This window comes from Falco rusticolus, chromosome 5 (assembly GCF_015220075.1).
Source record: "Falco rusticolus isolate bFalRus1 chromosome 5, bFalRus1.pri, whole genome shotgun sequence".
NCBI classification, from domain to species: domain Eukaryota; kingdom Metazoa; phylum Chordata; class Aves; order Falconiformes; family Falconidae; genus Falco; species Falco rusticolus.
The window spans coordinates 22,569,352-22,591,478 of record NC_051191.1 but is presented as its reverse complement, the minus strand read 5'-3'; the positions used below and the strand labels follow the sequence as shown (position 1 = coordinate 22,591,478).

The following is a 22,127-nucleotide window of genomic DNA, read 5'->3' as shown; positions in this document are numbered from 1 at the left end:
GAATCTACCAGACACCAGTACCAGGAAGCTGAGCACCTTCTTTTTAAGGCATCCTTAAGAAATGGAAAATTTATTTTTATCAGGTTTTTACACCATTTTTAAGTGCAGTTGAAATCAAAAGAGTTGTTATTAATAGGCATGGGGAAAAGTAATCTGCCCCACCAAGGTAACACTTTGTCTGGACAGATCCCAGACAGTACAGTGATTTTCCAACCCTGGCCAAAGCTGGTGGGTCCTGCCACAACAGTACCATCTCCAAGTAAAAGTTTTAAATTTTTCTAGTTAGATAAATCCCAGTGCTTAGTGAGAACTCCACAGGACAATTTTCTCAGCAGAGACATCTGGAGTATTAAAGGACGCACATGACTGATCCTGGACAGTGACCAGCTGGGAGAAGTGTCACCTCTATATCTTCTTTCTGGAAGAGACGAGTTAGCATTATTTTCACAGCATAATAAATCCTACCAGTACTTTCACTGATACAGTGAAAGCAATACGTTACTACTCCCCACAGCCTCTTGCAGCATTAAGCATTGCTTTTGAAAGAAAAGACAGTCTCCACATTCCAACAAGCCCTGAAGAGGAACAACCATCCTGTCATGCCAGAAGAGATGACTTCATGAAGAGATGAAGCAAGTCAGCCAGACAGCACAGAATCATAGAACAGTTTGGGTTGGCAGGGACCTTTAAAGCTCATCTAGCCCAAGCCCCCTGCAGTGAGCAGAGACATCTTCAACTAGACCAGGCTGCTCAGAGCCCCGTCCAACCTGGCCTTGAATGTTTCCAGGGATGGGGCATCTACCACCTCTCTGGGAAGCCTCTGCCAGTGCTTCACCACCCTCATACTACAGAATTTATTCCTTATATCTAATCTAAATCTACTCTCCTTTAGTTTAAAACCATTACTCTTGTCCTATTGCTACTGGCCCTGCTAAAAAATTTATCCACATCTTTCTTAGAGCTGCCTTTAAGTACTGAAAGGCTGCAATAAGTTCTCCCCAGAGCCTTCTCAGCTCCAGGCTGAACAACCCCAACTCTCTCAGCCTTTCCTCACAGGAGAGGTGTTCCAGGCTCTGATCATTTTCATGGCCTTCTCTGGACCCGCTCCAGCAGGTCCATGTCTGTACTGGGGAACCTAGAGCTGGGCACAGCACTGCAGGTGGGGTCTCACAAGAGTGGACCAGAGGCAGAATCCCCTCCCTCAATCTGCTGCCCACACTTTTTTTGACACAGCCCAGGATACAGTTGGCCTTCTGAGATGTGAATCCACATTGCTGACTCATGTCCAGCTTTTCATTCACCATACATTCACCAGCATCATGGAAATATCTTGGGATACACTTTGCCTGGAGATGCTCTACCAGAACTTTAAGTCCTGCACTTAAAGCTTGTTAAAATAAGCCAGGAATTACAAAGTGAAAGAATCATAATAGGTAAGTTGGAGATCACTCAATAGCCTGGAAAGACATTACCAAAAAATGGCATGATACGAAGAACAAAACCAGGAAGAAGAATTCATGTGGCTGCATGTCTTAGAAAGAAAGGGAACAGACATTTTAAAAATAGCTTGTCAGATGTTACAGCTAAGATCCATTTCCCATGCTCATTTAAACAGTTATTACTGCCCATTAAAAATATATTAATCTCTTTTTTCCTGTAACTTACCTCACCAGATGTTTCATCTACTAAAGAAATCTGAGTTGGAGTTTCAACTTCCAGTGCAACCTGTAACAAAATGAATAAATGCATTACAGGGTTTATTGAATATTCTGTTTCATGCTTATGGCTAAGCATTCATTACATAGGCATCTTTAGCACCCACTGTGGCTAACGCTAAACCTGTAAAATGAAGCTTATTTTCCCATAGCAAGTCACAAATTTCCATTTCCAGCAGGAAAAAAAAAAGCTTCCTAAAAGTTGTTTAAAAGTTAAATGGAAATACCTCAACCAAGGTATGTATGCCTTAAAAAGTCAGAACACACTGGACTTCTAACAGCAACAGCTCTACATTCTCTGGCTGGATCATATGCCTTGGTTTTGGATGGCTGCAAAGCCCAAGACATCCCAGTCCCAGAGCACACCAGTGGATCTTGCCAGGACAGGTCTCTGTGCTGAAGCACTTCTCCTCACTGTTCCCTGTTACCAGAAGCAGAGCCCACAAATCACATGCAGTGCACATTTCTGTGTTTGTGTAGGGATAATTAATCTATAGACTGCAATTAATTCCCTGTTTTGCCATATCCTCTACTAAGAGTCATGTGCTGTGCTATACGGGCTCTGTAGCCATCTGCAAGGTTAGCGCTGCTATGCAGGCGCCTCTCTCATCCTTCTGGGTTTTGTTTTTTTTCCTTTGTTTCAGACAATATTTGTATATAATTCTCCTACCCAAAAAAGCCAAAGTGAAAGGAAAATCTCCTGTCACTACCCTCCTTAAGTATAACCTCTAGCTTCTCAGCTGAGCAGTCTCCTCAGCACCTTGGATTTCAGTGTACTAGATGGATGCACAAGATACCATGTCAAACTTCTGGGCAGCTCCACAAGATCCGTTCAGCTGGTACTCAGACAAAGGTGTTAACGTTTGGCTTCCCCACCAGAAACCACACCAATCAAGCCGAGAGCTTGCTCCAAAACACAGATGTGTCAAGTGTGACGAAAAGTATTTTATACTAAGAATTCAAGCCACTAGCAACAGCTGATTTTTTTTAACTTCAATTTTATCACCTACAATTTCTGACACTGAATAAACTCAAGCAGCTGATCTAAATTCCGCATGCCCAGTATTTCTCAGTAATTCTCAAATTTCCTACTGCAGTGAAACAATCATCAAGTTTTAGATCTAAACTGCCCAAAGAATTCTTCGCTGACAGCCACCGTTTGGCTTCATAAGCATAAATGATAGTATCTCCATCAGAGTTCTCCCCTCATCTTTGATAGTTTAAATGTTAAAGGCAGCAACAGATTCAAAGATCCTCTTACGCCATATGTGCAAATAAAGGTCAGATCGGAAATCATAAAAACATTTGTACAGAAGCTGACATCATGATTGCTTTTTTCAGTCTAGCGAATATCAAATCAGCTGTTAATTCATTTCCCAGTCATGCTACAAGTAGAAAGCTTATTTGTTGTAAGACAAAGCTTGTGAACATCTAACAGCTGCCATCTGATTTAGGGCTTGTGCAGCTCATGCCATTACCAGCAGTCACTCCTGGGAGCAGCAGCTGCAAACACCTATGTATTTTTAAAATTGTGTTGGTTTGTGTTAATTGTGCTTCATCTTAGACTGTACCACAGGTACCTCTGGCATCTCTTCCCACGTGAAGTTTTTCCCAAACAGGAATGTCAGGACCAGCACTGCCTACTTCCCTTTTACTGCTCTTACAAAGTTCTAACAGCTTACAGGTATCTCTCCTCAAGAGTTTAACCTAGAAGATTAACCTTCTAGGTTAAACTCAAAGGACAGTAGAAGCAAATGGACACTTTTTTAAAACTAAAAATAAATAAATAAAAAAGACACCAACAAAAAAGCTACCACAAACCTACCTGGCTTTATTTTTGCTAGCCAAAAATTACAGGCTTAGAAAAATTGTCACCTATACATGCTGTGCTCCATCACACATCAAACACGCCTAAGGGATACTCAGAGTCCCTTTTACAGAGCCCTGAGTTCACTCCCCAGTTGTTAAATCTTTCCACTTCCCAAGGCTTTCATATAAAGCTAGTTATCTTCTCCCTCAGCTTCATACTTAAACTAGGACCTTGAACAAAAAAGTCCCCTACTTTTTTTTCCTCTTTCCCAGACTTACCTCCTAGGTCCCACTTGCATGAATTTCTTTGGATATGGAGCTTAAGACCCCCGCTTACAACCTATTTAAGGAAACTCTGAGCCATAACTCCCCCAAGAAAACAAGTTTCAGCTTGTCTGAAGTCCTTCTTGACTAGAAAACTCTCCTGTCCTTGCTTAGGGGGAATCAGCAAAATCCTTAACACTATGTGATGATGTTAGGTACATACATTAAGATGTGAAAAGAAATGTGCTCAATTCCAAAGCCCACATCTGTAAAGGGAAAGAAATAACTACAAGTCACACCTGTACACAACCACCAATCACTTGAAGTTTGGTTCCAAACAGCAGAAATCAAGTAAACTAATTACGTTCTTCAGTGATTTTACATCACTAAAACTTTTTCGTGTTAGAGATTAATTCTCCTTTTGTTTTTTGGAAAATGGGCTAATTAAAAGATTATATATACTCTGAGCAACACAAGACTAAATGAAGCAAGAGAAATAAATTACGGACTGGAGCAAAGAGACATGAGCAAGGTAAGGAAATGAGGGAACAATACAAATGATAAATGTCTTCCATCTGTACATTGAAAGATAAACTTGAGAGAAAAGGATACATTTTGCGGAGGGAAAAATACAATTAAACAGTAAACAACAATAAACCAAGTCCATATAGCAAGCAGGAAGAAAAGGCAAACTGTTGTTAAGTATTTAAGCCCTGAAACACTATCAACACCAACATTCAGACATTTCTGCAGAGGGGAAGCTTCCTCTTCCCTAGAATCACTGCTTGGAAAATGTGAATTAAAAAAAAAAAACCAAAAACAAAAACACAGAAACCCAAAAACTCACAATGTGATTCTCCCAAAACTTATACTTCCAGCTAGTCAACAGCAATTCCTTAGTTACCGGTGAGCAGTATAATTTAACTTTCAAGCTGCAAGGAGACAAAGAACACAGGTGAGTGTTTTTTAAAGCAGAGGCAGAGAACAATCTAATGACACATCACCACCTGGCACCTAGTACCTCAAGACATGCGCTCAAAGCCCTCTCTCAGCTGAAGAGACCTGCAGAGCAGTAAGCCCGCAGGAGCTGTTCTCCCCCAGCCTGAAGTGGGATAAAGGTGAGTTACTCCGCCTTGTTGAGCGGGCTTTTCTCTAACACAGCAAACCCAGAGACAGACTTATGTGTGCCCTTGCCTGCGTGGTTTTCTGTAGACATAAATAAAGTGCGTGGTCACATATACACATATCTTTGGTTGTTTCTATACCCACTAGGCTCTGTTTCAGATGTGCACTTCCCCTGGAACAAGCAGTTAGCATTAAGCAGACCACCAAATACTTCCTATAAAGCTCTAGCTTTTTCACAGTGCACAAAGAAGCCTGACAAGCTAAAACAGATTCTCTGCTTGCACTTGAGGAAACACGACATCTACTCTAATCAATTAAACAGTGCCTAGGAACTGGCCCACAACCTCTCTGGGCCCATTCCCATGTTTGACCATCCTCATGGTGAAAAAGAAAAGGTGTCCCTGTCCCTTTCATTATGCACCTCCAAGAAGAGCCTGGCTCCATCTTATCTACCGCTACCTGCAAATACACGGTTGTCTCCTGCTCGTAAGGCTGAGGACATCCAGCTGTCAGCCTCTCCTCACACATCACATGCCCCAGCCCTAGACCAGCTTGGTGGTCATGCTCCGAAACAGTGGTGGTGTTCTTTGTGCAGGGGAGCCCAGGACTGGACTCAGTACTCCAGGCAAAGCCTCAAAAGTACTGGCCAGAGGGGAATAACTGTCTCAAACTGATGGCTACCTACTTGCTCATATACCTCAGAGCACAGCTGGCCTTCTTCACAGCAGTCACAGTGCTGGCTCCACACACCAACAGGCTTCCAGGGGATAGCGGTGGGGATCCTCATGAAGTTCATGAGTGTCATGAAGTTCAACAAGGCAAATGCACTTGGGTTGGAGCAGTCCCTAGTATCAATAGAGGCTGGGGGATGAATGGATTGAGAGTAGCCCTGTGGAGAACGACTGGGGGATACTAGTGGATGGAAAGTTCAACATGAGCTGGTAATGTGTGTGTGCAGCCCAGAAAGCCAGCTGTACCCTGGGCTGCATCACCAGCAGCGTGGGCAGCACGGTGAGGGAGGGGATTCTGCCCTCTGCTCAGTTCTTGTGAGACCCCCCTGCAGCGCTGCGTCCAGCTCTGGGGTCCCCAACGTCAAAAGGACATGGACCTGTTGGGGTGAGCCCAGAGGAGGCCGTGGAGATGCTCAGGGGGCTGGAGCCCCTCTGCCGTGAGGCCAGGCTGGGAGAGCTGGGGTGGTTCAGCCTGGAGCAGAGAAGGCTCCGGGGAGACCTTGGAGCAGCTCCCAGTACCTAAAGGGGCCGACAAGAAAGCTGGGGAGGGACGTTTTACAGGGGCCTGCAGCGACAGGACAAGGGGGAATGGCTTTAACCTGAAAGAGGGGAGATTTAGATTGGATACTGGGAAGAAATTCTTTACTGTGAGGGTGGTGAGGCGCTGGCAGAGGCTGCCCAGAGCAGCTGTGGGCATCCCATCCCCGGGGGTGCTCAAGGCCAGGCTGGACGGGGCTGGGAGCAACCTGGGCTGGTGGGAGGTGACCCTGCCCATGGCACAGGGGTGGAACCAGATGGCCTTTACGGTCCCTTCCCACCCAAACCCGTTCTGCTCCTGTGCCTCCATGACCCACAACAGCTCCCTTACACTGGCTGGCTGGCGCTTCGCTTTGAACCAGCCGCCTGTCTCTCAGGCCCCCCGGCGCCGCACGCTGCGGCCCCCCCCGGCAGCCCCCTCCCCCGCAGCCCCGCCGCCAGCTCGTACCTGCCCTCCAGTCTCCTCTTCAGGGCGGGGGCCCGCAGCCCCTTCATGTGATCTGGGGATACAGGGCACGGCTGTCACCGGGGGTGCGGGGATGGACGGACACCGGGGGGGGGGGGGGGAAGGGGAACAACAGCGGAACGGCTGCCATGGGGCCGGCCGGGGCCGGGGCTCACCCTTGTGGCAGTGCGACAGGAAGTAGGCCCGCGCGCGCAGGTTGTCGCGGTCGAAGCGGTCAATGGACAGGGCCGGGTACTCGTGCACGCGACCCCCGAACCGGCTCATGGCGGCGAATAGCGCGCCGCTTCCGCCCCGCCGTCCCGCCTCCCCAGCCCTCAGCCAATCGTGAGAGAGGCTCCTCCTCCTTGCTGGCCTATCAGAAGCGCGGCGGGAAGGGGCAGAGAGCGGTTTCTTAAAGAGGCAATGGCGGGCGGTTGCTCAGCAACGCGGTCGGCGGCGACCGATGGTGCTGTGAGGCGGAGCGGTGGGGGAGGAGCGCTGTGTGAGGTACGTCGCCATCGCGCCGCGGCGACCGCTTCGCGCCCCCCGAACTGGGAAGAGCCCCCGTTTTACGCTCTTGCACTGACGTCGGTCGTCTGAAGGGCTGGGCGGCCGGGCTGTTGCTGTGGCGGTGGGAGCGGGGGCGGGTTGTGATCACGGTGGTGCCTCAGGCCAGGGCATAGGCGCCTGAGTACCTTAGCAAATACACGTAGCTGTCATAGAAAGTCTATGGAAGTCATTGAAAATCTCATGCTGACTCATCGGGGACTCCAGACGTGTCCTGTGTGTGCTGACTCGTTTGAGGTGATCTAAGAAGCGGGTCCATCTCCCTGCGCCGCTCTGGGCCGGGGCCTCTCCTGCCCAGGGCCGGGGGTCCCTGCCTGGGCTGAGGGAAAATACTTCCCGTGTGCAGGCTCAACCGGCAGCACAGCTGGGCACGTATTACAGACACGGCCGGTGCGGCCTCCAACGGCACCTATATACATCATTTGCATAAAATGTAAGCACAGAGCAGTCCCTTTCCTCCTGTTCAGCTGGTAGTAGTAAAAGTTCACTAGTGCAGGCCCACGCACCACTCTCTAGGTTCACAAGCACACACGCATCTGTGGATCGCCTGAGTGCCAGCACAGCCCCTCTGCCCAGCACCCCTGCTCAGATACCAGGCCCCTTACCTGCTTCAGGGATCCTGTGCTTGACCACTAGCCCAGCTTGATGCTCACTAGCAAACGTGCACTCACACACTCATCCCTCATACACTCCACATTCACAAGTCCCCTTGGGTATACTGGCACCACCACCCCGGCCTGGACCTGAGGCTTTTCCCTATTCACTGACTAGTCCAAGCTAACTAGTGAATGTGGATATGTACCCCACGTATACCAGGTTGGGGAAGATACAGACACCCTTCCTCCCCAACAGCTGGTGCCAGACACACAGGCCGTGACTCCCAGTCCTGCTCCAGCTGCTGGCATAGAGCCCCTCACTCATGCCAGCCCTCTTCAGTAGCTCATTTTTCAGGACGCATACCATTTGAGCTCCAGTGGCTGAAAAGCAGACTCCCCCTCATTCCAGCAGCTGACATCACAGGCCAGAGGCACCCATACTCCCAGTCTGACTGTAGGAGCTGACACCAGTTTTCATTTACACACAAAGGTCTGAACGGTACCTGGCACTTAGTCTTTGCAGCACATGCACACATGTGGGATACAGAGTGAGGTTACACAGAGAGACAGTTAAGAAAAGATTTAATAAGAAGACATGAGAAGGAAGGACAGACTGATGCTCAGGTGCAGGGCTTAGCCAGGCCAGCATGCTGAGTGGCCCTGTTTTACACACAACTGGCCTGTTTTATACTCCTGTGTATTCCCATCTTTGTTCTATTCTGTCCACCTTCCCCTGCACATCCCTCATGGATTTGTACAGCTGTATTGATTTGTTGTTTGGTTTTGGGTTTTTAGGAAAAATATCAATCCCAAACAATCAATTCCTGTACACTTCTGAGTCTGGGGTCCCCCTGGTTTACAGTCTTATCAGTTGCAAAGTCCAGGTTGATCTTCCTGGAAGTGGTACCTATAGTTTCTTGGTAGCCCATCAATTAGTGTGAGTGGTGAGGTTTGTTTCTTGTCATGGTCTCTATGTTTGTTTTGTCAGGTCTGTGTCTCCGTATAATTTGTCTGGTTTTCCCTTTTTCCCTTGGGTTTCCCAATTGACAAGGGCTCTGATCAGATAACCTTGCTGGAATAAACATTCTCACACTCCCACATAGGCCCATCAGTTAGTGTGACTGACCATGTTTGGTTCTGATCACTGCTTCCCTCACAATTTACTGGTCAGGTTTGTGTCCCCATATGTTCTTGATTTATGGCTTCCTCCCTTCTTGCATTGAAAAAGGCCTTTGACCAGATGCCCTTAAAGGAGCAGACATTCTCCTCCCACATACCTTTCAAACTTGTTAAGGAAATTACCATATGCAAGCTCAGGCCAGTTAGGTTTTTGTAGATATTGTGCTACGATTGACATTAAACCACCACTTTCCCAAAAACAAAACAACGGTATATGAAATCTCACTCTTTCCCCTAAATTAAGAGTAGGCAAACATTTGTTGTCTTATCAAAGTCTACTTTACTGTTTAAATGAAAAGTGTTAATGTTATGCTGAATATTTTCTTACCATTCTCTTGCATTCTGTTATTTGTCTCTGTATGTCTGCTGTCTTTTGTCTCTTCCCTGAACTGGAGGCTGTCTGGAGTTCAGCTCATCTCGTGCTCTTGTACAATGAGACCAGCTGTATGCCTGGAACTCAGACGTGCTACAATAGACAGAGAATACAATTTTTAAAGGGCTTAAATAGCAGTCTAAAAATACCAGGATGGTGCTTTTATTATTTGAAGTTACCAAGCTGGCACTTTAAGTATATGAGCTTTGTACAAATTTTTTGAGCAGGAATGCCTGAGGACAGGCCATCTGAATTAATGATGACTCAGGGAGTGCCACACATATCTAGGTGTCTTGAAGAAGCATGTTCATTAATTCAGTACATCCTATAAAGAAGTACTTGACACTAGTAACACCTAAGTTATTGTAAGACACTGAAGTTCATTACATTTTAGCATTTATTAAGATCTAGTGTTACTGCTAATAATATTGACTCTAAAATCCCAGGCTGACAACAGTTCTCATCAAACATTGATGAGCATATACAGGGCATGAAAAAATTCTGTAATGGCTACAAAAGAGCCCTCTGCAAGAAGAAAGAGAAAAAAATTATGGTGGGGTAGGTGTCTCAAAGACTACACTAAAGATTTAGAATAAGGATATATGCTTATCATGTTAATTTGTATGTGACAACTCATAACTGGGTGGGGAAATGACTTTTCTCTTGTGTGTGGTTTTTTTGTTGTTGTTTATTTGGTTTTTTTAAGTAAATGCTTACCTTCAATTACAAAATGCTGCAGAGCATGGTAAAAGAATGTTTGGAGTGCTGAACTGCAAGAAGTAGTTCAGCATTGCCAGAAAAGAGATCTTGTCCGTATTCTTATTGATCCTTGATAAAGCGTATGCAGTAAGAGATGAAAGCCCCTTTCTTTGTGTGCTAATGGCTCTCATACAGTTAGACAACAGAGATGCAGATTAGATTTCTGCTATTTTCACATTATGATAGTGGTAATTCTTGAGATAATTTTCCCAAAGATTTCCATGCTGTTGTGCAAATACCTTTTTGTCTCCTTTTCTGCCTTTCTAACAGACTAATGGCATCTGTGCATTTTCTAAGATAACAGCATTGAACTTTTCATGTTCACAGTTGGTATAGGAACTTGCTAAGTAAGGAAATTTTAATTTCATTAATGTGTGCAGGAGTGTGTGCAGGATTTGGAGGCAGCATACTGCCCACAGGGGGTGAGACTGTTCATCCTCTCGCTGCAAAATCCAGAAGCTTTTTCTCCTTTGAAGATACCTTCCCAATTATGAAGCTGAAGCTTGGTGACATCACAAAACTGGGAAAGGGACTCATTTCTGATTGTGTCTGCTGGGCATGGTGTGTTCCATGTGTTTTGCTTGCAGAAGAAACATGAAGTTCTGTTTTAGTAGCAGAATAAGATACACTCAAGAAAACAAATGCAGTGAAATTCATATATAAGGTAGAAGTCAAATGATTCATTTTTTTAAATATAGTTCAAATCCATCCCTATGAGTTTCCACTGACTTTGCAATTTATTTTTTAATTGGTTATGTTATTCTTTTATTTGTTCCCTTTTTTCTTTTTTTCTTTTTTTTTACAATTTGAGTTTCATCTTGTCCCAGTTCTGCTCTGTGCAGGTTTAGCAGTTGATAAACCTATATACTATTTCTCAGCAGATTGAACAAATGGGTTTTGTGTGAGAAGGAAGTCAGTGGCAGTCAGTGCAGATTTTGGTTGGGCAAGGGTAGAACAGGATGAATTTTAGTAGGTTGCGTGCCTTGCCTTCTTATCCAATGTATTTCTTAAGGCCTCTTCTTTGTCATCTCCACCGTGGCTGTGTGACTGGCAGTGCGTTTCTCCTTTCCACTTCTCTATCCTGTCTGTGGGCTGTTTTTCAGTAACAGCCCAGCTCTTCATTTTGTGGTTCCCAGTTTGGTGTCCCTTCAGTAGGAAGAAAGAAAAACCCTGACAAGCTGCCTGCCCCCAAGGGATAGCAACTGCAAAGATGTGAAATGAAAAAAAAAAATACTGTTAGGGTGGGGTTTTTTTAATGCATCAATATGCACAAATACATTGTATGTAGGTTAAGTCAAGGTGTAGAGGTGTATATAAAAGTATAGATGTGTTGGGTTTGTTTGAGATCAAGTAGTGCATTTAATTTGATTCCAGCTGCTTATAAAATTCTCTTTGTTAACCTCAGACTTGGACAAGAAGATAGTATTGCAGTCTTTATTTCCTTTATTTTTAAATTTTGTTCTACCCAATTCTATATGTCCTTAAAAACTACTTGCTTTCATCTCCTCCATTTAATTTTCAAAAACATAATTTCAGGAGAAAGTCTGAAATTTCTGGAGTCATGGCTAAAGCTGACATCAAACCAAAATCTATGCATTATGCCAAAAAATGGTCAGATGATGTAGAGAACTTACACAGATTTCAGCAAGCTGGATACAGAGATGAGGTTGAATATAAACAAGTAAAACAAGTTGATATGGTAAGATTTAGAGCTCTGCAAGGGTTATTACTTTAAACTTGTCTTATGTTAAATGATTGGATACAATTAGAGGTGCTGCTTATTTCCTTTTATTTAAGCTCATTTCTGATACAGGTTTTTTCTTGCAGGTCTGAGTTGAATTCTGGAGATATTAACTGCAGAATAATTCACTTCACAGAACCACTACCCAGCCTGTGTTTTTGTTGCCCCTCTTACGCATTTAGCAGCATTATAGACTTCTTCGAATAGATGTAACTGCTATCTCAAAGAATAATTCAGTTTTGAAGAAAGGAATATATCAAAGTGAGTTCTCTGTGATGTTTCCCCATTACTCTGCCAGTGGACCTGATAGGAAATTCATTCATTGTCCAGGGAGTCAGACCTGTGTCATCGCTACCAACTTCAGTTTTACAGCTGAATTCTGTAGTAGTATAATCAGACTTTGCACACACTCAAAACTTGGCTTCTGTTGAAACTATCCACAACAGAAATATTTGATGCCAGCTGTAGTAAAGGGAGTTGTGACACAGGCTTGCATCAACTGAGAACATCAAAGACTTAGTCCTCTGCTCACTGCAGTTGGTGGCAATGCTCCCCAGTGCATCAAGTGAGCTAATGAGTAACAGCTAGATATTCAGTAGCTACTTGAGATTCAAAATAACCAAGAGGTTAATACAGCAAACAACATGTTATCTTTACTAGAGCTCTGTAATTTATGTTGCAGCACTAACAAAACTAGCCAGCTGCAACAAGGCTTTTACCACCCCATACCATCAGTCTCACACATGGTTTCAAAAGTTCATCTACTGTCTGTGCCATTTCTTCATCCTCTTCAGGCCAGTCCATCCCACTTCTTGCCTCTGCTGCATCCACCTCTGGGCCCCCTGAAGCCACCCCACAGCTGTATATTATCAGTGTTAATTAACCTGCCTTCATTCCTCTGCAATTCCTCTGCAATTCCTCTGCAATTCCTCTCCAATTCCCCCCTTTTGTCTTTTCTTTTTTCTTTTCCTTCTTAACATTTCATACCTTATGTATTTAACAATCATCACAACCTTTTCACAAATAAACTTTTCATACAGTTCAGATAACTTGTCCCTGAACTCTTTTCTTTTTCTTCTCAACATTTCATGCCTTATGTATTTAACAATCATCACAACCTTTTGACAAATAAACTTCTCATACGGTCCAGGCAACTTGTCCCTGAACTCATACACATGTTCCTTCTTCACTTTTATCTTGGGCTTTTCAGCTTCTGGGGGCTGATCACCTTTCTTCTCATCTGCTTTCTTGACTTTATCTTCCAAAGCAGCATATATAGTATGAAAAATCCATTTTTAAAAGATCTTAATCTTGTGCACACATAAGAAAGAGCAGAATGGTCCTAAGACAGTCACTCCTCATCCAGTTAACTCAAAACATAGCAAAACATTGATGTGCATGACAAGATGCAGTTTATTTCTTTGTCATGGGCTTGGATACCACTGTAAAGGCTGTGGTGTAAATTCCTTTAACTGTGCAAAAGGAAATCTTCTAATTAGTGCCATAGGATCAGTCTGTTTGGGATTTATGGCAGGGCATAACCATAGGCAATTAAACCCTGATAAAAGTTAAAGAACACCACTTAGTCAATGTAAAATGGGCGTGCTCTCTGTTCAAACTTACTAGGATCTGGCAGTGATTCTCTTTCAACACATTTTGAAATGTCTCCTTTACTCCATATTATGTTTCCATAATGCATAATTCCATAATGTTGTTATTAATTATGCAATTATAGTGTAGGTGGAACAAATATTAAGGCTGCTGTGTTTAGACAGAGAATGCAAATAACTCAGCTCTATGCGTGAACTAGTAAGGTAAGTGATGAAACTACCACTTCTTGGACTTTCCAATTAGAGAATGCTGTAGTTTGACATCCTGTTGTCAGCTCTGCCTGGAAGAGAAATAAGATCCTTATTACCTGATTTTTCAGGTTCAGTTTGATTGTAGGTGTTCAAGGTGCAGATAGCCACTAAAGCCATAAAGCTGTTGAATGTACAAGTGCTCAAGCCAAGTAACGAGCAATAGGATGAGAAGAAATGGCTTCAGGTTGCACCAGGGGAGGCTTAGGTTGGCTATTATGGAAAATTTTGTTACCAAAATGGTTGTCAAGCCCTGGAACAGGCTGCCCAGGGAAAGGGTTGAATCACCATCCCTGGAGGTATTTAAAAGACGTGTGGACATGGTGCTCAGGGACATGGTTTAGTGGTGGGCTGGGGTAATGTTTGGACTTGATAATCTTAAAGGTCTTTCCCAACCTAAACAATTCTATGATTCTAAGCCTTTAGTTTAAAGCTTCACATTGTGGAACACTGAAGAGCATGGTGCTGGTTTCGTGCAGGACTGCTCCTGCCTGTTTTTGAGACTATGATACATACAGATCACTACATTTTTATGAAACTGCTAATGAAAAGCACATTTTTCATAGTCAGGAGGATCCTGAAGAAACCTTTACATGTGTCAGTCTTACAGAAGTGGAATCTTTCAGCCTCTCAAGATTGTTGAATAACTGAATAGCATTGATGTTTTATTCCTTAATGAAGTATTTTAAAAGCTTTGACTCATCCACTTTTTAAAATACTCTATAATCTATCAAATATTCTTAGATCCTTTTCTCTAGATTTTTCTGATCAGATAATTTTTTTATACTAGACCAGAAAACTGTTTTCTGACATCTTGTTCTTAATCTTTCTTTTTTTAAGGTTAAGCAAATTAATGGTAAAGTAATGTTGAGATGCAAATGAGGTTTTCCCATGGAAATATACCCTATATTCCTTGCAATATAATGCACAAACATCATTTGATGTGAGCATGTTCATGTGAAAGTATATCCTCTTTATTCTGTTCATAGGTAGAGCATTGGCCAGAAACTGGATTTGTTAAAAAACTTCAGAGAAGGGACAATACGTTCTATTATTACGATAAGCAAAGAGAATGTGAAGACAGAGAAGTCCATAAAGTGAAAGTTTATGTGTATTAGTTTGTTTATTGTTCTAATTTGTTTGTATCTTCTTACAAACCTGTTTGTTAGAATATGTAAGTAAATGAGATCGTGTAACCTAACTTACTTACTAGTCACCTTATTTAGACTACATGGAAATTTCTTAAATTTGTATGAGCTCTGTTAGAGAAATGACTGAAAACTACTCAGAAGCAACATTGAAGTGTTTTTATTCCAGCAAGGTTTTAAAGGCATGTAAAACTGCAATGACACAAATAAAACACTGCTACTCAGATTTTCATTTTGATTTCTTTTTTTATTTGGGTTGCTCTGAATGTACTTTTTAAGAGAGAGCTTTTTGCATGCTTTGCAATCAAATAGGGGGAACAGAACAGTTACCAGCATAACCCATCTATTCTGTCACTTGTGGATCTCACTTTAACTTCATAGATTCCTAAAAAAGAAGTCTTCCAGTGGATATGAAAAGAGCCTTTAAAATATTAACAAAAATAGATGTGTTGTGTAGCCAGCCCAAATTTAGTGACAGAAATTATTGCTGTCAGCACGGACAGAGTAAGTGAGAAAGTTTTCTACAGTCGCTTTCTCAGTCTGTAAAAAGGACATAGTTGCGCATTCACGAGTGGGAAGTAAAACTGCAGGTAAGGTTTTGGATCTTAACTTTTTTTAAAGAAAGGCTTTTAAAAATTGAAACAGATACAGAAGATTATTCTAGGCTTCCCTCATTTTACCTGACTGCACCTCAATGTTTTTGTGATACTGCTGGATGCTTTCACTCTTGTATTATGTTTTAAAACAATGAGAGTGCATTTCATACAGCCCATGGAGATTTCTTTTAATTTCAGACAAGTAGCACGGGAATTCATGTCCCACTTCTGAAATGCTGACTTTGTATGAATTGCCAGACTCTTCTCGCTTCGAGAGAACTAATTAGACCTTATTACTTACATTTTTCAGCATTGAGATTCAAGGTTGAATCTCACTGTGAATCTCTCTGTAATATTTCAAAGATTAATGGATGAAAAGAAAAGATGAGATTAGTGCTGGAGACCAGTTTACAGACACAGCCTTTGGCAGGACGAATGCTGTGTTGGGAGTGCACTCACTTCATTAGCAGAACAGCAGGTTTTGTATTGGCAGCGGCAGTTTCAGTTATAATGTCCTTAACAGTTACAGAAGAGTTCGTATCCATATTTCACTCTAGTTCATGCTAAACCTGAGGTTAGTTAAAACCACTCTATTTACAGACCATAGCTGTGTGAATGGCCTTAGCTCTGAAGCCGAAGGGGTTGCTCTCTTTAAAAAGAAACAGGTACAGGGGTTCTTGCCTGAGTTCAAGTTTGTCTGTGATCACAAGACAGCCTTAATCTAGTATAAGCATGTTTGCTTGAGTTAATAAGATTCACAGAATGGTTTGGGTTGGAAGGGCCCTTTGAAGATCATCTCATCCAAACCCTCTGCCATGAGTAGGGAGACTTTCCACTAGACCAGGTTGCTCCAAGCCCCATCCCAGCTGACCTTGAATGCTTCGGGGATGGGGCACCCACAGCTGCTCTGGGCAACCTGTGCCAGTGCCTCACTGCCCTCACAGTGAAGGATTTCTTCTCTACATCAAATTTAAACCTACCCTTTTTCAGTTTAAAACCGTTGCCCTTTGCCCTGTCACTACAGGTGGTGTCCCCAAAGTGGGGATGTTACCCAGTGTGCATTAGCCAAATGACAACCAGAGCCAAGGTGTTTGTTTACCAGTCTGTGCAGAGAAGGGTGTGAGGTGGTAACTGGCAAAGCTAGCACACCAGTCTTTACAGTGTTCCCATACTTATACATCTAGATTTCTATTGGTACTCCTGTTACAACCAGTCCCCTTCAATATTGTTTACAACTTTCTTTGCTTTAGTTTAAAGGTATAGTCAATGAATTTTTACTAGGCATGTTCTCTGGGTTATGGTCTGCTTCTAGAGGCAGTGTTTTTCTGTTAAAATTAGCGTATAATGAGGATGGTTCAGTTAAAGTTCCAAGTGTTTTAACAGTTCTTGCCAGATTTCATGGTCTGCTAACAGGTTCATCAGTCTCAGGCATCTCTGGGCCTATTCTTTTAAGTTCCTCTTCAAAGGAAACTAATTCCTATTTTGTTTTGACAGATATCCTTTTTAAGGTTTTCTTATCCTCATCCTTTCACCTGTGCAATGTTTCATCTTTCATCACAGGCCCTGGTAAAAAGTCACTCTCCATATTTCTTATGAGCCCCCTTCAAGTACTGAAAGGCTGCAGTAAGGTCTCCCCGGAGCCTTCTCTGCTCCAGGCTGAACCACCCCAGCTCTCCCAGCCTGGCCTCACGGCAGAGGGGCTCCAGCCCTCTGAGCATCTCCACGGCCTCCTCTGGGCTCACCCCAACAGGTCCGTGTCCTTTTGACGTTGGGGACCCCAGAGCTGGACGCAGCGCTGCAGGGGGGTCTCAGAAGAGTGGAGCAGAGGGGCAGAGCCCCCCTCCTCGCCCTGCTGCCCATGCTGCTGGTGATGCAGCCCAGGGCACAGTTGGCTTTCTGGGCTGTGAGCATGTAATTGCCAGATGATCAGTACCCGCAGGTCCTTCCCTGCAGGACTGCTCTCCCTCCCTTCACCCCCCAGCCTACGCTGGTACTGGGGATTGCCCCAACCCGGGTGCAGACCCTGCACTTGTCCCTGTTGGACCTCAGGGGGCTCACAGAGGCTCCCTCCTCCGGCCTGTCTTCCTGAAGTAACTCTGCTGCGGGGCCGTGCCTGCTGAGCATGAAGGTGATGCTTGAGTACTAGCAGGTGTTCCTGTGCTACTGTTATGCTGGATGTATCTCTTTCAGTCAAAAAAGCTGTCAGAAGAATTTAATGTGTCAGTATTTTATTCAATAAATCTGTAACTGGAATGTCTGTCATCTCGGTTTTAAGCATACTGAGAACTGTTAGCTTACTTGTGTCTTAATTTAAGGTCGCTAAATTATGAAAAACTATCAGGAGTAAGCAATCTGGGGGAGCTGTGCTTCGTTTTAGGGGTGACGCAACAGTTCATATCAAGATAAATAACTTATTTCTGAACGCCATTCCGAAAACTTTTTTTTTCTGACCTTTACTAACTTTAAAGACAGATAAAATCACATCTCTCCATTTTATTGCCTAGAGATGAAAATACGGGCTGTTTTGCTGATCTGAGTCTTAATAAAAAGTAATTCTGGGAAAATGCTTTCCAAGGTACTTTTGTTATCTGTTGGCCCTGTTCGTACCAGGGAATGCTATAGTGCTTTCAGCGGCCATTTTGCAGCAGCCCAACGACCGGATGGTAGCAGGGCTCCCTGTTAGCAAGTGCTCACCAGCTGCCCAAGTCTGATGTACTTGGTCTAATTCTCATTCACTTCACGGCTTTGTGCAAGACAAGAATAAATGCTCTCTGTGCCTGTTGAAACTCATAAAAGAAGGTAAAGCAAACTTTTCCAAGACGTACTTTTCAGGCTTTGTGTTTGACAGCTACAAGTGAAACAGCAAGGGTGCGACCTCTCTGAATTTGTCCCGTTACACTGGGGAAATAAAGGCTGCATTTGTGTGCTCTAGGCGGGTGTTCTATCTTTCCAGCCTTCCCTTGAATTCATTGTGGAACGGCATTGTCTGAAAGTGCTACTATGATTGCTTTGCAGTTGCAGCAGCTAAAAACACCACACAGAAAGATGGTAAAACTGATTTAATTTCCACCTTCGTACGCAAGTGGACAGTTGTCTTTCCAGCTCTGAAGACAGTTGAACCTCAACCTTTTGGTCTTCAAACACCAGGCCCCTTGTTTCAAGGTGTTGAAAATGATTGACTGGCTTCCAGCTCATTAGAGACAACTTTCTAACTCAACAGCTGCTGATGCCACTGTTCCTCTCATTGTCTGGTACCAGCAAAGTCTGCCTGAAGGCAGCTTGGAGTCGCCTTGTGATCTTTGCAATTTGTCTCCCATTACCCCAGTTCCACTGGATTTATAATTATTTGTAGGAGCTGCTTTCTTAGTAGCCTGCCTGTGCTGAGCACCTCTTGGCAAGCTGTAATTACTTAATAAAAGACATTTTCCTTCTTGTTGCAGTTGAGACTTTGGATGTACTTGAAGCCCAGCATGCTCACAAACATTTGGGAGGGTGACTGGTGAATGACTACTGTCATGAGAGCTCTAGGTTGGCACAAACCCCCCCCCGCAATGTAACTTTGAACGAACATCGCCATTCTTAGGGATGCTCTGTTCAGCCAGTGTACTTACGTGTCTCAGTGTTGGCACAGAGTATCTTTGCTGGTTGGTGCTTTTGTGGCTCTCTTTTTCTTCAGTACTTCTCCATATTCTCTGCCTTCCCAGGCACTCCACGCTCATGGATCTCTCGAGAATCCTGTCGAACGTCCTGTACCCCTGCTCCCTTTCCCAGCCCTGGCTCAGACCTTGAGTCTTTTCTTCTACTCACCAATTAGTGCAGCTTGATGTTTGCTAGCAAATTACAAGCACACAGGACTAAATTCACAAAGGAAATGTAAACACAGACAGGTTAACTTCATAGATTCCTAAAAAAGAAGTCTTCCAGTGGACATGAAAAGAGCCTTTAAAATATTAACAAAAATAGATGTGTTGTGTAGCCAGCTCAAATTTAGTGACAGAAATTATTGCTGTTGGCACAGACAGAGTAAGTGAGAATGTTTGCTACAGTCATTTTTGCAGTCTGTGAAAAGGGCTGCTGGCACTGACACCCCTCAGATGAGCATGTACATCCCTGTCCCTCTGGTGCTGACACCCCAACCTGTGGTCCCTGTCACCCATGTCCCCTGATCCTTCCTTTCCCATGGCTTCGGCCCTTCCCCTACACATCCCATAGTAAGTTTTGTGCAGTCCCCCAAGCCCCCTCAAATATCCCTTAATATTCACACTGTGTTTCCTCTTTCTTATCAGTTACAAAATTGAGGCTGACCATCTCCAAGGCAAGAGTAGCTCTTTTAATGGCCCATCGGTCAGCATATGATGAGCTCTGGCCTCCGTTATTCTCTCTCTCATCACCTGCTCATCGATGTTTGCATGTCTGCGTGTTTAATTTAGCATTTTCCTCGTTATTTGTTATTTCTATGAGATGGAATAGTCCTTAACCAAATAACTTACTGAACCAGATGCTCTTGTATTTCCCATGTCCTCACGCCAGCCTCCCCGAGGCAGGCAGCTTGGCTGCAGTGGGCAGGATGATGCTGTGTAGAGGCAGCTCTGTGGTGCCTCTGCTGCAGATGTCCAGGCAGGCGGCAGCTCTAAGGACCCGGAGACAAAGGGAAGGGAATGAATGCCTAAAAGCAAGAGGAGGATGGGGGAGGGAGGGAAAAAAACTGCACGAGTTCAGAGAAGGACGAGCGTGTGCAAGGACTCAACCACACAGATGCATCAGCGTTTTGCCAGCAATCTTGTACCCACAGAAGCCTCCTCCCTTGCTGGCAGAAGCTCGGCTCTTGCCGGCTGGGGGAGCAGGACGCAGTTCCAGCTCCTCGCGCAGATGTTCGTCCTGCCTTGGCAGGAACACCCGAACGCCTCGGGCAAGGGGAAGGCGTCCTGCCTGGGGGGGTAAGATGCTGGCAGCTGCTTGGTTTTGCAAAGGGGATGGAGCAAAAAGCAGGGGACTCGGACACGTGGCAGGTTCTTCATATGTGCCCAGAGTGTCTAGAGGATGTCAGCCGCTCTGCGCTGTCCTGGGCAGCATCCTTGTGCCAAATGCATAATGGCCTTGAGGAACAGCCAATGCTGGGATGTGAGCAGGGAAGAGCCAGCAGGTGGGCTGTGGGTGCTAGGAGATGGGTGCTGGGATGCTGTGCATGGAGAGATGGGCTGGAGCCAGGCACGCTCGATACAGGCATGCGCAGGGCAGTGTTTCTGGGGGAAAGAGCATGGTGGCCCTGCAGATCTGCCTCTTCCCGTGGCTCTGGTCTCCTGAAGCTGTAGACAGCGGAGCTCTTGCTCTGTAACCCTGTTCTGTGGCCATGGTGGGTAGAGCCTGCCGACTCTGATCCTAACCTCCCTGACGGATCCATCTTCTTCTTGTTCAGAAGGAACTTGAGCCACAGCCCAGAGGGACACTGCTTCTCTCCATTGACTCTTCAGATAGGAGGAGGTCTGTGTACCAAGGGCTGGAATATCACTGTTTTGAGGTGATGCTCATTAAAAACCTCTAATACTTCTTTGATAGCCTATTGCTTACAACTTCAGTCTCAACAAGTGAGAAAGATCATTACACTGGCAACTACAAAGACAGAGATTTATTTAAACTGTCATTGGATTAATATTTTGCCAGACCAGAGCAATATTTCAGCAGAGAAGAAAGATTTATGTATCTGAAGGTTGAGTTCAGAAGAGATGCTTTGAAGAGATATTCACTGGCAGTATGTATATTGTAAGCAGATTATTGAGAATGCAAGGCAAAAGAAACAGAAGAAACAAAAAACCTTAAGTATGCTACCGACAGTAAGAAGACATTAAAATGTCATTGGGAATCTTAGTTTAGGAATTGCTTCTCTGTTATTTACAATTTTACTGTTTGTATCCATCAGATGATAGGAAGAAAAAACCACATCAAATGTTCATAATTCCTGCTTTACTGTATCGGAGCAAAGCTGCAGGTCCATCTACATTAGAAGAAATAATTTGCCATCTGTAACCAAGGTGAGTGGTAAGCAACGCCTGCTAAATATAAGCACTTCCAGTTCAGAAGTTTGGGGTCATGTACGGTCCCAGTCTAAAGACCAGTTCAGGACTCTCTAATTCATAAATTTTATATCTTAGCAAACTCAGGAAAACTGGAGAAGTGCCAGAGGACTGACAGAGGGTCAGCGTGACCCGGTACTTAAAAGAGAACAATACTAGACTGGATGCAGGGCTAAATTAATGAAGTGGTTACACTGGGACTCTGTAGAGAAAGAAAGAGGTTAAAAAGTATTTTCCTTTGTGCTCAACAGATCAGATACGTCTTCTCTGATTATGAAGTATCAGTGATCAGCCACAGAAAAGATGAAGAAATAGGTGCTTTGGGGGTTTTGTTTCTGGAACATCTTGTTTTACTGCCTGAGGACTAACACAGTTTCTAAGCACCATCATCAATCTCAGCCCAGAGTTACCCAAATATAAGCAGTGACTGGTGCTGCGTGAGACCCCGAGACAAGAGGTTCACGCCTCCCACGTGGGATGGAGCCCTCTGCCCTCGGACTCCATGAAATCCATATACCTTTAGTAAGATGACAGTTCCCTGTAGAAGAATGGCTGCAGAAGCGTGGCCTTAGAATCTCTGAAGATCTGCACAATCCAGGCCTGGTATTAGAA

The 22,127-nt window shown here is 44.2% G+C and overlaps 2 protein-coding genes and 1 long non-coding RNA gene across 4 annotated transcripts in view; 2 read left to right on the top strand and 1 right to left on the bottom strand.

Moving 5' to 3' along the window:
• Window positions 1-16,668, bottom strand: part of DCLRE1C (DNA cross-link repair 1C) — a 27,852-nt gene extending 11,184 nt beyond the window's left edge. Inside the window, exons 1-5 of one of the 2 annotated variants that reach the window (XM_037389574.1) lie at window positions 6,803-6,931; window positions 6,630-6,681; window positions 4,636-4,720; window positions 1,666-1,725; window positions 363-418 (exon numbers count right to left, since the gene is read on the bottom strand). In XM_037389574.1, coding sequence (XP_037245471.1) covers window positions 363-418; window positions 1,666-1,725; window positions 4,636-4,720; window positions 6,630-6,681; window positions 6,803-6,911 — 362 coding nt within the window. In that variant the 5' untranslated portion in view covers window positions 6,912-6,931. Of the gene's footprint in view, window positions 1-362; window positions 799-1,665; window positions 1,726-4,635; window positions 4,721-6,629; window positions 6,682-6,802; window positions 6,932-16,340 lie in introns of those variants that run through there. The other variant, XM_037389575.1, reaches the window with a different exon arrangement.
• LOC119148903 lies at window positions 7,041-22,127 on the top strand. Its single transcript, XR_005104528.1, has 3 exons — window positions 7,041-7,133; window positions 21,362-21,473; window positions 21,767-22,127. It is a non-coding gene; the product is annotated as an uncharacterized LOC119148903 (long non-coding RNA).
• On the top strand, window positions 9,598-14,997 carry MEIG1 (meiosis/spermiogenesis associated 1). The gene is given in 4 exon segments (XM_037389582.1): window positions 9,598-9,653; window positions 9,655-9,706; window positions 11,644-11,799; window positions 14,690-14,997. Coding segments are annotated over 4 exon segments (393 nt in total). The 3' UTR covers window positions 14,819-14,997.